The 14590-nt window shown below is 34.9% G+C and overlaps 1 protein-coding gene across 2 annotated transcripts in view; it reads left to right on the forward strand.

The window, feature by feature from the left end:
* Nucleotides 1–10841, forward strand: part of prdm15 (PR domain containing 15) — a 109322-nt gene extending 98481 nt beyond the window's left edge. For both annotated transcript variants that reach the window (XM_051927068.1, XM_051927069.1), the window contains 4 exons: nucleotides 234–409; nucleotides 561–641; nucleotides 4118–4348; nucleotides 9410–10841. In XM_051927068.1, coding sequence (XP_051783028.1) covers nucleotides 234–409; nucleotides 561–641; nucleotides 4118–4348; nucleotides 9410–9919 — 998 coding nt within the window. In that variant the 3' untranslated portion in view covers nucleotides 9920–10841. The remainder of the gene's footprint in view (nucleotides 1–233; nucleotides 410–560; nucleotides 642–4117; nucleotides 4349–9409) is intronic.
* Nucleotides 10842–14590: the final 3749 nt, after the last annotated feature.

Raw genomic sequence — 14590 nt, forward strand, 5'->3', positions numbered from 1 at the left:
TTATATACACACTAGGACAAGTAACAACATTGGTAAATGAGTGCAAATTGACTGAAGTGTTGTGTTTGGAGACTATCGTTCATTTCTTTTAGTTCTCTCAGCCTAGTCAGTTTCATTTTGTTTAAATGTTGTTGATTACTCAATAGCTTTCACATACCTGCACTTTTTCATTATATTAAAGTCACTGGAATAGATATTTGCTAGTAATATTTTGCTTGTTTCTTAAATCACAGTTGGGAAGACTTGGACATGCTCTGTTTGTGACAAGAAATATGTAACTGAATATATGCTACAAAAACACATACAGCTAACTCATGAAAAGGTTGAGGCCCAAAGCTGTCACTTGTGTGGAACAAAGGTGTCTACAAGAGCTTCAATGAATCGCCATATAAGAAGGAAACATCCTGAGGTAGGTCGCACTAATGCACAAATGTATTTTTTTTTTATAATTTTTTGTGGATTTTATATAATTGTTGATTTACATATGGTGTATTTGTATGTAAAGTTACCTTTGCACATAAACAGTATTTTGAAAAACCTACTTGCTTTGATAATTGCAGGTAATTTCAGTGAGAATTGACGAGATAACACAGCTTCAAGAAAGTACAACTATTGATGCCTCCACCATTAGCATTGTGCAGGTATTTTTATACCATCAAATTTCATTAAAAACTTTGCTTAGAAAACCAGATTCACTCCATTGAAATTAATTATTTTAATGCATTTTAATTTTTTTTTAAATAAGGCTAATGCTTTCTTGCTGACCACAAAATTGTAGACAATATAAGGTGTCAATATTATTACTCTGTCCACAATGAAAAAGAATGATTACATTTTTCCCTGCTTTTTTGCCTTTGGATATACTGTAGCTAGGACACATACTCATTTATTTTTTACAGCTTAATTATTCAGATTGACTAGTATTTTAAAACTTTGTTGTTTACTCATCCATCTCTCACTTTTTCATTTTAACACTTATTTTTGCCAGATAGCCAGCATTGTGAATCAGCAGTAACAGACACTGCTGGCAGTAACGCTCCTTAAACGGGAAATTCCTGTTTATTTTGTTTGGAATTGATAGTGTTATGGCAGAACAAAATCTGCATTAAAACAGCATTCACTAACTTAACAAGCACATTATCTGGTTAATAATTACAGCACATCTATTTACATTGTTAGAAAAAATTCGAGTATGTAAGAATTTCTGTATATCCTGAGAAAAGTCAAGCAAAATGACACCTTTTATTGGTTAACTAAAAAGATTACAATATGCAAGCTTTCGAGGCAACTCAGGCCCCTTACATCTTGCCTGAAGAAGGGGCTTGAGTTGCCTCTAAAGCTCGCATATTGTAATCTTTTTAGTTAGCCAATATAAGGTGTCATTTTGCTTGACTTTCCTCTACGTTCATAATGGCTAACATGGTACAACACCCTAGTACTGTATATCCTGAATAAGAGAAATGTTTGCATATTATCAGTTACAGCATTTTGTAGAGATAGAAAGATAAATGGGTGAAGATAAATTATGTACAACATAAGGCTAAAGAATTATTCTGCATTGATAGATTGCTAACAAGAACTAAAATGATTTTTTTTTTTAATTTTGGCTAAATTATTTTAATTTCTAATTAAGGATAAATTAAATTTCTAATTTGACATTCCATAGGAAAACATTTAGCACATGGGAGTTTCAAAAACATCTTATAGTCGTCTATTGCAGGCAAATAATCATTTAAATGGCTTAACTGCAAACTAACATTAATCAACTTTAAAAAAAAAAAAAAAACTGTGAAAGTCTGAAGTATCTCTGAATTCTTTTTCCCATTACAAGACAGGGGTGGAATGAGAGGTTTAGAGTAATTCCAAATTATGTGTGGACTCATACTGCAATTTCAGTTTCTTCAGCAAGTTCAAATTCTCTCTGTTTAGCACTGCAACATGCCACTGTAGATTTTAAAGAACATGCAGATTTCAAGAATAGATGTCTTCTTCAGTACCCTCACATGCCAGTCTTTCTCTGCTAGAAATAAAAACAAAAGAAAGTATGATCATATGGCAATATGAGTATGATCTTAGTTGATTATTAAACACTAGTCACTCTGAAGTTTGAGTAACCTCAATTTGTTCCACCTGAGTTAACTATAAGGTATCATTTGAAAAGGAGACATTTATCATGACAGACTTGTAGTGCACCTGATGTGGTTCTGCAATAAACTAAAAATATCTTTATGTTCCATTAAGGAGTGTATGAGATCAGTTTATATACTTATATATGATGTGAATACAGAGCAAACCACACTGTACTGAGCAGCGCTGTCTGACATTATCACAGATATAACTGCCTTTATTCTGAGTATCATTGGCTGATACCGTGTGTGAAATGAATATCCCTGTTTCTTTATAAAGAGTGTTAACGTTTACATTTTATATACAGAAAACTTATGTATATGCTTGTTTATAGTTTGAGTATGTGTGTGAATGTTCATGTAATGAAGATAGCATTATGGTTTTATCAACTTTTCTTTTTTTTTTTTGCTAGAATGTATTTTGTTTAAAAACGCATTCCATGTTTATTGACATTATTTTTATTTAACATTACTTATATAAAAATATATGAACTTGTCATGAATATTGCTGCCTTTTCGAAAAACAAATAGCAAACATTGTAGCCTTATTTTTATATAATATTTACAGTAAGTTCAGGTATTAGTCAATTATTATTGTCATTTTTGATATGCAGATAACATTAGATATTATGTTTTGTTGTTTCAGGAAATTAAGAAAGTCAGCTGTAGAGCAGAGTATCTGGAAGATATTGACATTTTAAGGAAGAATGGAAACAAGATCGAAATTATAGAAAGTGGTTAGCAAATGTAATAGATGGTGTGCAGTGTGTGTTTGCATCTATTTTAGGATATAATTTGATGTTGGAAATGATAATTATTGCTTCCCTCAAGAACAGCAGAAGCCACCTATACATTTATAAAAGAACAAATCAAGAATAACCATTGCCTTCGTGTGTAACAATAGATTACAAACCAGTCACTATAGTGCATTTATGACTCATATTGTCAAAATGCTGAAGAAAGATTTAGCCAGATGGAACAGGATTCATTCATGAGGTTTTTAAATTTCAAAGAAAAAAAAATAATATATATATATATATATATATATATATATATATATATATATATATATATATATATACACACACACACACACAGTGTATATATTATTTTTTTAAATGGTTGTTTAACACTAGAACCCAAAAAAAGACACAAAGCCAGAATTGTTTTTTTATATGTCACCTTTTATGGTAAGCAGTATCACTAAGCTTGCTTTAAAGGCAATTCTCATAAAAGGTAAGATGCAACAATATGTTTCTAAGTATATTTAGTAAAAGAATACAATACAATTATGAACTTAATAATATGAAAAAAACAAGGCAAAGTTACTAAAATACTGTAAAAGCACACATTGAAATGAAAGTCAGTCACAGAATGTGGTTGTTGTAGCTTTCCTTTGGTCAGTTTTCAGTTTTCTCTGAACCTTCTACATCCAGTGTTGTACCTGTCCCTAAGTAGGTGCCAACCCCTTGGAAGAAAACTGATGTCAACATAGGAAACATATGACAATTCCTCTGAGAATGCACCTGGACTGAACTGCAGTCCAACCATTCTGAGGTGTAAATAGTACAGAGTAGAACTGGAGTGTTGCTATTCACAAATAGTGACAGACCATTATGTAAAGGGATTCAGGCAGATGTCCATTTTCAGACAACCTCAGATACTTCTACTTGATGCTCTCAAAACTAAATCTCCCTTAGGTTTCAAACATCCTAAGAAAACTGATGTCTTTCATAAGTAAGGAAAGAGAGTAAACTTTTACCATATTCTTGAGCAATGACAGTTAATACTTCTCTGCAATGTGATGAACCTGACATATAGCACATACTCCTTTAATAGAATCTTGAATATTGAAACATCATGGTGAAAATTGTTTATAGCTTACTGACAAACTTTTAAAATCTAAAAATAATAATAATAATGATTGTTAACTTTTTAATGCATATGTGATGCTATTTTTTTTATTTTTATGATCCTTTCTCCATTTCAAGCCCCAGCTCACCTTAGAAAAGAATCCTCTGCATGGCCAGAAACATATAAGAACCCCAAAATCACATAAAAAGAAGCAAAAGACTACAGAGGAAAGTGGGACCTCTGTGCCAGAGGAGGCAGTGTTGACAGTTCCAGAAGACACTTCATACACCCAGTACACGGAGAAGGAGACTACCTTTACTGGAGCAGTCGGTGATGAGACCAATTCAGCTGTACAGAGCATTCAGCAGGTCAGTATTGTCAATAAAGTGCTTTCACATTATTTCCACAAAGCATTGCCTTTTGAGTTTGTTCATGATTTTAAACATATTCGAAGAACTTAATGTATATGTTTTATAAAAATAACTTAGAAGTACATTATAAGATAGGCCTGCAGTGGTTAATTATTTTTATTTTATACAGTGATCCCTCCTCCATCGCGGGGGTTGCGTTCCAGAGCCCCCCACAAAAGGTGAAAATCCGCAAAGTAAAAACCATATGTTTATATGGTTATTTTTATATTGCCATGCTTGGGTCACAGATTTGCACAGAAACACAGGAGGTTGTAGAGAGACAGGAACTTTATTCAAACACTGCAAACAAACATTTGTCTCTTTTTCAAAAGTTTAAACGTGCTCCATGACAAGACAGAGATGACAGTTCCGTCTCACAATTAAAAGAATGCAACCATATCTTCCTCTTCAAAGGAGTGCGCGTCAGGAGCAGAGAATGTCAGAGATAGAGAGAAAAGCAAACAATCAAAAATCAGTAGGGTTGTTTGGGCTTTTAAGTATGAATGTCAGAGAGAGAGAGAAAAGCAAACAATCAAAAACCGATAGGTGCTGTTCGAGCTTTTAACTATGCGAAGCACCGTGCGGGAAGCATGTCACTTGACAAAGAAGCTGCAAGGAAGCCCAGCAAGGAAGGGAGCAATGTGAAGTTAGTCTTTCAGCATTTTTTAGATAAGCGTCCGTATCCTCTAGGGCAGGGGTACTCAATCATGGTCCTGGAGGTCCGCAGTGGCTGCAGGTTTTTGTTCTAACCTGGTTGCTTAATTAGAAAGCAATTCTTGCCAATAATTTAATTTCATGGCTCGTTAGTGCTTTTACTCTGCTATGTCAGGTCATTCTCATATCCTGGATTTTCTTCCTCTTTCTAAGGATATCATCCGAATGATCTGAACGCTAAAATGGATGAGTGATTCTTAGTCCTTCACTTTTTTCTCTTCACTTTCCTTTAAAATATTTAATTAAACCAATTAGTGCACGATAAATACAGAGGTGTAAATGGTAACAAGCTAAATGGAGAAATGCTGGTCTCTTTTGTCATTTGCATGTTACTGCTAATAAGGACCAATTAAAAACCAAGACTACAGCTGTTTAAGACTAAAATAAGCAATAAGGGTTCAAAATCTTAACGAGCGAGACAACTAAAGTGAAGCAGAAGTGTTACTTGAGCAGTAAGTGCTTCTTATTAAGCAACTGGGTTGGAGCAAAAACCTGCAGCCACTGCGGACCTCCAGGACCGTGATTGAGTACCCCTGCTCTAGGGGTACGAACAGCCCCCCTGCTCACACCCCCTCCGTCAGGAGCAGAGAATGTCAGAGCAAGAGAGAGAGAGAGAAAAGCAAACAATCAAAAATCAATAGGTGCTGTTTGGGCTTTTAAGTATGAATGTCAGAGAGAGAGAGAGAGAGAAAAGCAAACAATCAAAAACCGATAGGAGCTGTTCAAGCTTTTAAATATGCAAAGCACCGTGCGGGAAGCATATCGCTTGACAAAACAGCCGCAAGTTAGCCCAGCAAGGAAGGGAGCAACGTGAAGGTAGTCTTTCATCATTTTTTAGACGAGCATCCGTATCCTCTAGGGGTGTGCACAGCCCCCCTGCTCACACCCCCTCCGTCAGGAGCAGAGAATGTCAGAGCAAGAGAGAGAGAGAGAAAAGCAAACAATCAAAAATCAATAGGCGCTGTTTGGGCTTTTAAGTATGCGAAGCACCGTGCAGGAAGCATATCGCGCAAAAAAGCAGCCACAAGTAAGCCCAGCAAGGATGGGAACCATGTGAAGGTAGTCTTTCAGTGTTTTTTGAGGAGCGTCCGTATCCTCTAGGGGTGCGAACAGCCCCTCTGCTCACAATATATTTGAGGAGTTTTATTTAATACGTAATACGTGCTCTGATTGGGTAGCTTCTCAGCCATCTGCCAATAGCGTCCCTTGTATGAAATCAACTGGGCAAACCAACTGAGGAAGCATGTACCAGAAATTAAAAGACCCATTGTCCACTGAAACCCACAAACCAGCAAAAAAATCTGCGATATATATTTAAATATGCTTACATATAAAATCTGCAATAGAGTGAAGCTGTGAAAATCGAAGCGTGATATAGCGAGGGGTTACTGTACTCATCAAATGGATTATACAATTTTTCTTAATTCTTGTTACATTTTTAATCATTGTCACTTTGAGGTACTCTGAACATGTAATATTATCAGTATATAAAGCTTCTAGCCTTAAAATATCTACTTTTGTTGTTCTTCATAATTTGTTCATCTATAGCAAAAACACATTTGAAGGAATCTTAAAAAGGAAGAAAATGTGAGCCACGTTATTTACAGTGATCCATCTGTTTAATTTCTAAACCCAATAATGGCAAGCTGTTGGAGCTCAATCCTGTCCTGGTAGCCTCAAACACATGACTAGAGGAGAAAACACTTTTAGATGCCAGGGATGTTGCAATTAGACTTTGTCAAATTTTTTCTTAGCTTGTCTATAGCATGAAGAACATCTTTTATATCAGTAGTTGAAAGATGGTCTGTTTTTTTTTTTTTTGGCAAGAGTTAATTTTTTAAAGTATAATGGAATTGAATTTTTCACAATATACCTTTTTGATCTTAATCTTATTTCTCATATCAGATCTTTGTAAGGTCACTGCTCCAGAGCGGACATTCTTTCCTTAGTTCTCATTATGCTTACTTAGAGATGTCTCTTTTTTGTGAACCAGCTTCTAAATGATAAACTCAGCTCAATACATTGTAAGGAGACAATGAGTTTTCTAAATTGTGGATCAAAGACTGCTGTGTAGAGAGAAGGTGTACTTATCCCTCGTTGGTCTGTGTTTTTAGTTTTGCTTGAAAAGCTTCTTGGTGCCTCTTAGAAGTCACAGAGATATCATAGACTTGATCTGTTCCTTCACCAGAAAAGACAGTGTAGAGACATGAAGTCAGTAGCACATTCAAGTAGAACAGGTTCCTCTTTGAACTGCTTGGGCATTTATCTATGTCAATGTTCTGGCTGAAGGCACAGATATCTCTTTTACTTTGTTTTAATTTTTTTTTTTTTTTTTTTTTTGCCAGTGTTGCAGTTAAGTACAATCTTTGTTCCACTACGTGGGTGTTCATAAAGAATGCAATATTCCATTGTATGGTTTATGTTGAATTAGTGTGTTTGGGTATGCCCTGTTTTTTGCTACTTCAGTTTGTGTTCTCTTTAAAGTGTTTAGCAACACATCTTCCTGCTCCAACAATTATGCTGATCCTGACAAACCTGAAAACTTCAATTTTCAATTACAGTTGTATTCATTAAATTCCAGAACTTCAAATATGGAGTGCATTTTAGATGGGCTTCTTTGCAAATCACTTTGTTAAAGAACATCAGATGAATATACAAATGCAGGACTTTTTTACTTCATAAAATGAGGAGAAAGATGTGCTCCTTGAATTATCCTGATGCTTTTAATCTCTCCTGTGTGACTTAAAGTAGTGTTTGAGAAGAATGGAAACATTCTCCTTTGGTATTTGCATCTCGCAGAACTAATAACAGTATAGCCATGTAGATGACCTCAAGACAAGGAAGAAATGCAGTGCATTAAAACCATCTCAAGGTGGCAGTATTACATTTTGCGGAGGAGTAGAGATATATTAAAAACCTACCATTTGGAGGGCTACATTGATAAGAGTTGCAAAATTTGCATCTGTTCCATCCTTAATCTGTTAATACACTTGAGGGATACAGGAGCTGGCTCATGCCCTGGCAACATTTGGCACAAATGTAAAATCTATACAAATCTACATTCGTAGTGATCCTTGTTTGTGAAAGTTTTCAAGACTTTAGAAATATGGTGCTGGCAAATGCAGACTGTATACTTGGAAACTAAATATTAAATATTAATAAATTTCCAATATTAAATCTACAACACATTTCTTTAAAGCTTTAATAGATATGTTAAAATATGCATTGATTAGTGACATTAATACAACCAGTCAATCTTGTTTCATGTTTATTTTGTATTATATAGTAAATTGTGAATTTGGTGTTCAATTACATTGTGATAAGAAAGTGGAGAAACATATGACATTTTTGGCTATTAGTGTTACAAATATGCCACAGATTTTTGGCTACAGCTGGGCCCCTTACAAAGCTGTCAGTTCAGCTTAACAGTTAGCTCACTTTTTATGCAAGGACCACAGTCCTTCCAAGAGATGGGTAATGTAACCAGTAGTTGCTGGCTCCGGAGTCCTCACTCTTTTTGAACAGAAAATTGACATGACTTTCATTATAAACATATGTACAGTTTTTGCCTGGACATTTTCCTGTATGTATGATACTATGCTGCACTGATGTGCCATACCATTATGGGAACAATTAATCTGAAACAATCAAATACAGAAAGTATACGCCTTATTGAATCTGTTTTGTAGTGAATGAGAAATTTCAACACATGCCTCCCGTTTTTTACCCAGTTTAAAAATAGTTGATATAGTCATAGATGTATCAACTGATTTAAAAAATGTGTCTAATGTGATTTGTTATAATTTGTTATTGTTATTGCATCAAGCGACTTTCCAAAATTTAACTTGGGTGCTGAATGGGACACTTAGCTATAGTTTGTGTGTACTTGTCATGATGGAACTTCTGTGTTGATAGATAGGTGTTTTGTGTGATGATGGTTCATGCCTTCTGCCTGAGGCTGCTGGGAAAAGTTTCATTACCCTGTGACCCTGAATTGCATTAAGCAAGTTTGAAAGTGCTTTGCTTCCGTCTAATTGGCCTCTTTTGTATTAACGGTTATTTTGGATTTTGGAAGTTTTTTTGGATTCTTCATTAATATCTTCTGAGTTTTACTCTTGTGTTGCGTAATCTTTCTATACATTTTGTTTAACCTGCTAAAATATTTACTTTATTTAAAGAGTTGTGTGCACTTAATGCTATCTTGTAGTTGTGTGTGCAATACAGTGGAAACCTCAAAACTGGAGATGGTCCACTTTTTAGATTAATTGTAGGCTTGATTGTAATCTGATGTAATTTTTTTTTCAGGTTGTGGTAACCTTAGCGGATCCAATTGTAACCACTGCATCCTCAAGTTCTGTGGGTCTTACTAATATTGCAGTCACTCCAATTACTACTCCAGCTGGCACACAGTTTACCAGCTTGCAGCCTGTGGCTGTGAGCCATCTTACATCAGCAGATCGTCAGATCACCCTGGATAACTCCATCTTAACGGTGACATTTGATACTGTAAGTGGGTCGGCCATGCTACACAATAGACCAGCTGATCTTCAACTGCCTTCCCAACAGGAGGCTGGTGTTCAATCCCAAACAGTGGCTCATTTTATCAACTTGGCAACATTTGTGAACCCTTTGAGCAGTCAGCTCACAGAACAGCCTGCTCTTACTTGGAGGCCAGTCACACCATCTGAGGGAAGTCCTCATACACCACTGCAGCCCCAAACCCAAGATGTTGTTCAGCCTGCACCACAAGATGTGCAACAGCAGACACAGCCTCAACAGCAGCAGCAACAGCAGCAGCAGATGTTTGGTTATTAAGGTCTTTCTTTACGTTCTTGGATAGATCCAATTATGTTTGAAAGAAAAACTGAAAATGATGATGGTGAGAAATTGAGGATTTGTAGTGAATGAGATGTAGGAAAATATGAAGAAGATGCTGTAACATTTCACTTTTCAGAGTATTTACACAGATTAAACAAAAACGTACTGTAGGATCAGTGTTTTAGTGTGACGGACTAGACACACTAGTTTTTCTTAGGTAACTAATTTCAACTTATTCCAAAAATTGTTTCAATATGCATACATATACATAATTAATAATGGTGTTGAAACCATTGTTTTTTATGAGTTAATTATGTCTGAAGCTGCTTGTTTATTTCTGATCCTGCTTGTTGACCCTGGACAAAAAGGTTATGGTAGTTTCATGATTTAAGATGTTTTTCAAGGTTTAATTTCTTCCATTTAAAGATTTAAACTTTACTGAAACCAATCGAAAACATTCGTCCTTCAGCATTCTGGTTTATGTTCAGTTTGCACAGGTAGAATTTTAATAAATTAAAATTAAAGGCAATGAGTAATAATGAGTTAATAATTGACTGAAGCAGCATTAAATGATGAATGTAATGTAAAGATTAATTTGTTTATTTCTGGGATTCTTTCTTAAATACCTGTCAGTAAGAATAAGGTCTTTGGCTGATTATTGGAATTTTTTTTTTTTTTTTTTTTTTTTTTTTTAATTGTTTTCATATTTTTCCTGGGCTATCCCTGTAATATTTAATTCTAGCCTGAAGAAAGCATTCAGAAAATACTTAAATCAAAAGATATTAATGAAGCACATGCCAGTGTATTACCAAATGAGAGTAATGCAGTATATGTATGTGGAGAATACAGCCTTATAAAAATAACCATTTATGTGCCCACAAAATTTAATGACAATCAGGAATAAAAATCCTGAACACAACTGATTCCAGCTGCTTATTGCCAATTCCTCAGTACAATACAGTGGCGTTAATATGCACTTCCTATGGAACTTGGATACATTTGATTAAAAATCAGAGCTTACAACATTAATCAAAGAAAATAATGTGAGAAAGAAGTGTGTTTTTAAGAAACGGATTTCTTTCTGTTGGGAACTCTACTGTGTACCTACACAAATACAACAATAAAAGTGCAGTTTGTACTGCAAAATGTGCTGGGTACATGTACCTGTATTCATTATACATTGTATATAGTAGACTTATTCTAACTGGGAAATTAAATGGCCACATTCTGCTGTTTGTTTAGGTGTGGCATTGAAATAAACAAACTTTTTTCTAAAGTCAAATTTATAAGAGTCAGTCTTAAATATTTCCTAGACTGCAAACAGAATCAGACATACCTAACTGCTAAAGATTTAGTAATAAATTAAAACAAAAGTGTACATGGTACTGCTTTCCAATGGTAATAGTGCTTTTCACAAAAATTACTGATGACACAGTTTAAAACAAATTTGTTTACAAGTAATTATGGATTTTAAGTTATTTATAAAATTATTTACTTATGTACTATATAAAGTAGTTGTTTATACCATAATTTAACAAAAAAAATTACTACTAAAGTGAAAAAAAGAATACTGTGCCTTGAAAAAGCATGCCCGTGGCTTTTACACATTTGGGTATGTTGCAACTTGAAAACATTTATATAGGATTTTTGTTATTTAAACACACTAATTATGCCAGAATGTCAAAACAGATTGAAAGGCATGGATTTGTTTCCATTGTTTAATAAATAAATACATTTGCTAGGTGAAAATTCACTGCTTTTGCTATGACACTTTAAATTGTGTTCAGGTGCCTTTGGTTTGCTTGTAAGGTCACTCTGAAAGTTGATTGGGCTCTGCTGCTGGTCACTTCCATTAGTTAACATAATGACAAAGTACCCATCATACAGCATATATCAAGAAAGAAATTTCATTTTTTACACCAGGGAGTAATTTAAAGAGATTACTGAAAATATATATTGGATCAGTGGGACATTTTAGGCTAGAGTACAATCAAACATGAGACTTTCTAGGCACTTCTATAAAAATGTTCTCTTAACTGATGAACTGGGGAACAAAGACCAAAGGTACAGTAGTAAAAAAATCACACAACTGCTATATAACCTGAACACAGTCAAGGCAATATGTACAGATAAAAAGCATTCACACTTAGTACATTTTCACTTTCATGTTGTCTTCACTCCAAATACTGGCAGTTTTTGAGAAGGTAATTCATTTTTGCATAATAATTTAATTATTTTTCAAATAGCCTTTTACGATCTAACTTTAATGAAAAGGGTAGGATATGTTTTGAAAATATAGCATTAGACTGAACAGAAGTGAACCATTTTCTGTTTGTCATGTAAAATAAAAATTACTTTAATATTCTCTAATCATGAAACTGGAGCATACATCACTGCAGCTTAATGTACGTATTTGGGAATTTCTTCCATGTTTGCTACCTAAGTATACCTGCCCCACCCATTCACTTTTTTGATAATCGCCAATGTGTGGTGTGTTCATCCAGCTTGGATCTGCACAAGGTATGTTTTATTTGTTTTCTATGCAACAGCAATACTTTGTAAGTTTGTTCAAGCTAACCATTGTTCATCTCCACTTGAGGTACACAACAGCCTTAAGTGCCCTTTCACGGATTAGAGACCATGTAATGTTATGTTGACTTTGTAATTCAAACAAGATTTCTGTGCTCTTTCTAGTTTTAAAATTGTTTCTCTGTCATTCAGAAAACTGACAGCTCCAAAAGAAATTTGAATTGGGGAGAAGTTTCAAGACACCTTTCACTTAACGCCCATTGGTAAGGATGATTCCAGTAAAAAAGTGCTTCCTATGACTCGAAATTCAGTGAAATAAATCCAGGCACTGAATAATATTTTATTGGAATTTTTGTTGTTCTGGTTTATAATATAATTTGATTATATGAACTTTTATGTTAAGGTAAACTGTTGTCCACATTTATATGTTGAATTTGTGTACAGAAGACATATTAAGATTTATTTTTTATTTCAATAAAAGCTATGTTTTAGTTGAAACAATCTTGCCTATATATATACTAACAAAATTGCTGTATATGAGTTTGTGATGATGGATCTTACCTGTCAAATGGGAGTGGAACTGTCAAAAACATCTAATCTAATGATACATGTATCATCCAAGTGATTTGAAGCCTAAAACAGATTAGTAATTTTCAGTTCTTCACTCTCTCTTCAGTTTCCTTCTGCGTACTTAATTAAACCAAACAGTGAATGATGAATAAACATGGGTGGAAATGGAGACAAGCTAGATGTACGTAGAACCTCTGGTTCCTTTGTCATTTGTATCTTCTTTCTAATAAGGATCACTTAAAACAAAGAATACAGCTGTTTAAGAGTGACATAAGCAATTAAGGGTTCAGAATCTTAACAAGTGAGACATCTAAAATGAAAGAGAAAATGTCACTTGAGCAATAAGTGCTTCGTCCCCAATGAATGAATGAATTCATAATGAATCTCATGAAGCAACTGGGTTGTAACAAAAACCTTCAGCCCTCCAGGACCGATGTTGCTTAGCCCTGATTTAAAGGGTCTTAAATGATGTTAATTAGCAGCAAAACCTAATCACTAATTAAGAAAATAGTCAGAATGAAAACCTGTAACCACTGTGGATCGGAGTTGACCACCCCTGGACTATTTCTTGAATATTGCTCTTCAGATATTTTATAACTTTACATAATCCTATAATCTATTTGACATGTTCAATAAAGGATCTCTTAGAACTACATTCCCTACTATAGTTCAATATAGCAGTTTTTAAATGAACGTTACTGTGTGCCTTTTATTGGGAGTAAAAATTTGCATTTAATTTCATTCTTTTTAGTTGCAAAGAGATCTACACTGCCTCCCCTATAAGGCTATAACTGGAGATGTTGGAAAAGCTCCCATACATAAATATAAAGCTTGAGCTTGGACGACATTTAAAGGCTATATCACATTGCATGACTTTTGCAGCAATTTTCAGTCATAGCCTCTGTTTTCATAAAGTTAGCTAGTCGCAGGCAGTGGGTGGCATTCTTCCATGAAGCTAGTCGTATAATTTGACATGCCCAGAAGACTCGCATCAACTAGTCTATGACTTGCCCCGATAAAATCAAACAGTTTTAATTTTGTCTTTAGTCATAAGGATAGGCTCAGTTTGCAGGAGAGTGGACAATCGTTGAATGCTCCGATGGAAGTACAATGCATGGAAAGAAGCGACGATGAATAAGGAACATGGGCGTTTTGGACCTAACAAACAGAAGAGAGACTTTTCTGACTGATGTCTCATGTTTTAGTATCCCAACAGAATGGGAAAAAAGAAAGAAATAGGGCCAAGATTGAGGCTGAACTTGTTGTACCAGTTAACCCTTTGTACAGCACTGGCTCAGTCTGGTAGCACATCACAAAAAGGGGCGAGCACAACTGTACCGGAAGATCGGCATGTGTTTGGTAAATGTGGCATGGCCAGTGATTTTCCGTCGTTTAAGTTAACGTGATCCAGCTAGGACATCACCAACTGCAGTTGACAAGTCAGACATGTTCTGTAACTAAAAGTCATATAAATGTATAGGGACCTATAAAAATACCGACTATACTTCCTTAGAAGGCCGGCGTCCTTCAACATCTGCAATAAGATGCTGCAGATGTTCTATCAGACGG

The sequence above is a fragment of the Erpetoichthys calabaricus genome, chromosome 4 (genome assembly GCF_900747795.2).
Source record: "Erpetoichthys calabaricus chromosome 4, fErpCal1.3, whole genome shotgun sequence".
Taxonomy (NCBI): Eukaryota; Metazoa; Chordata; class Cladistia; order Polypteriformes; family Polypteridae; genus Erpetoichthys; species Erpetoichthys calabaricus.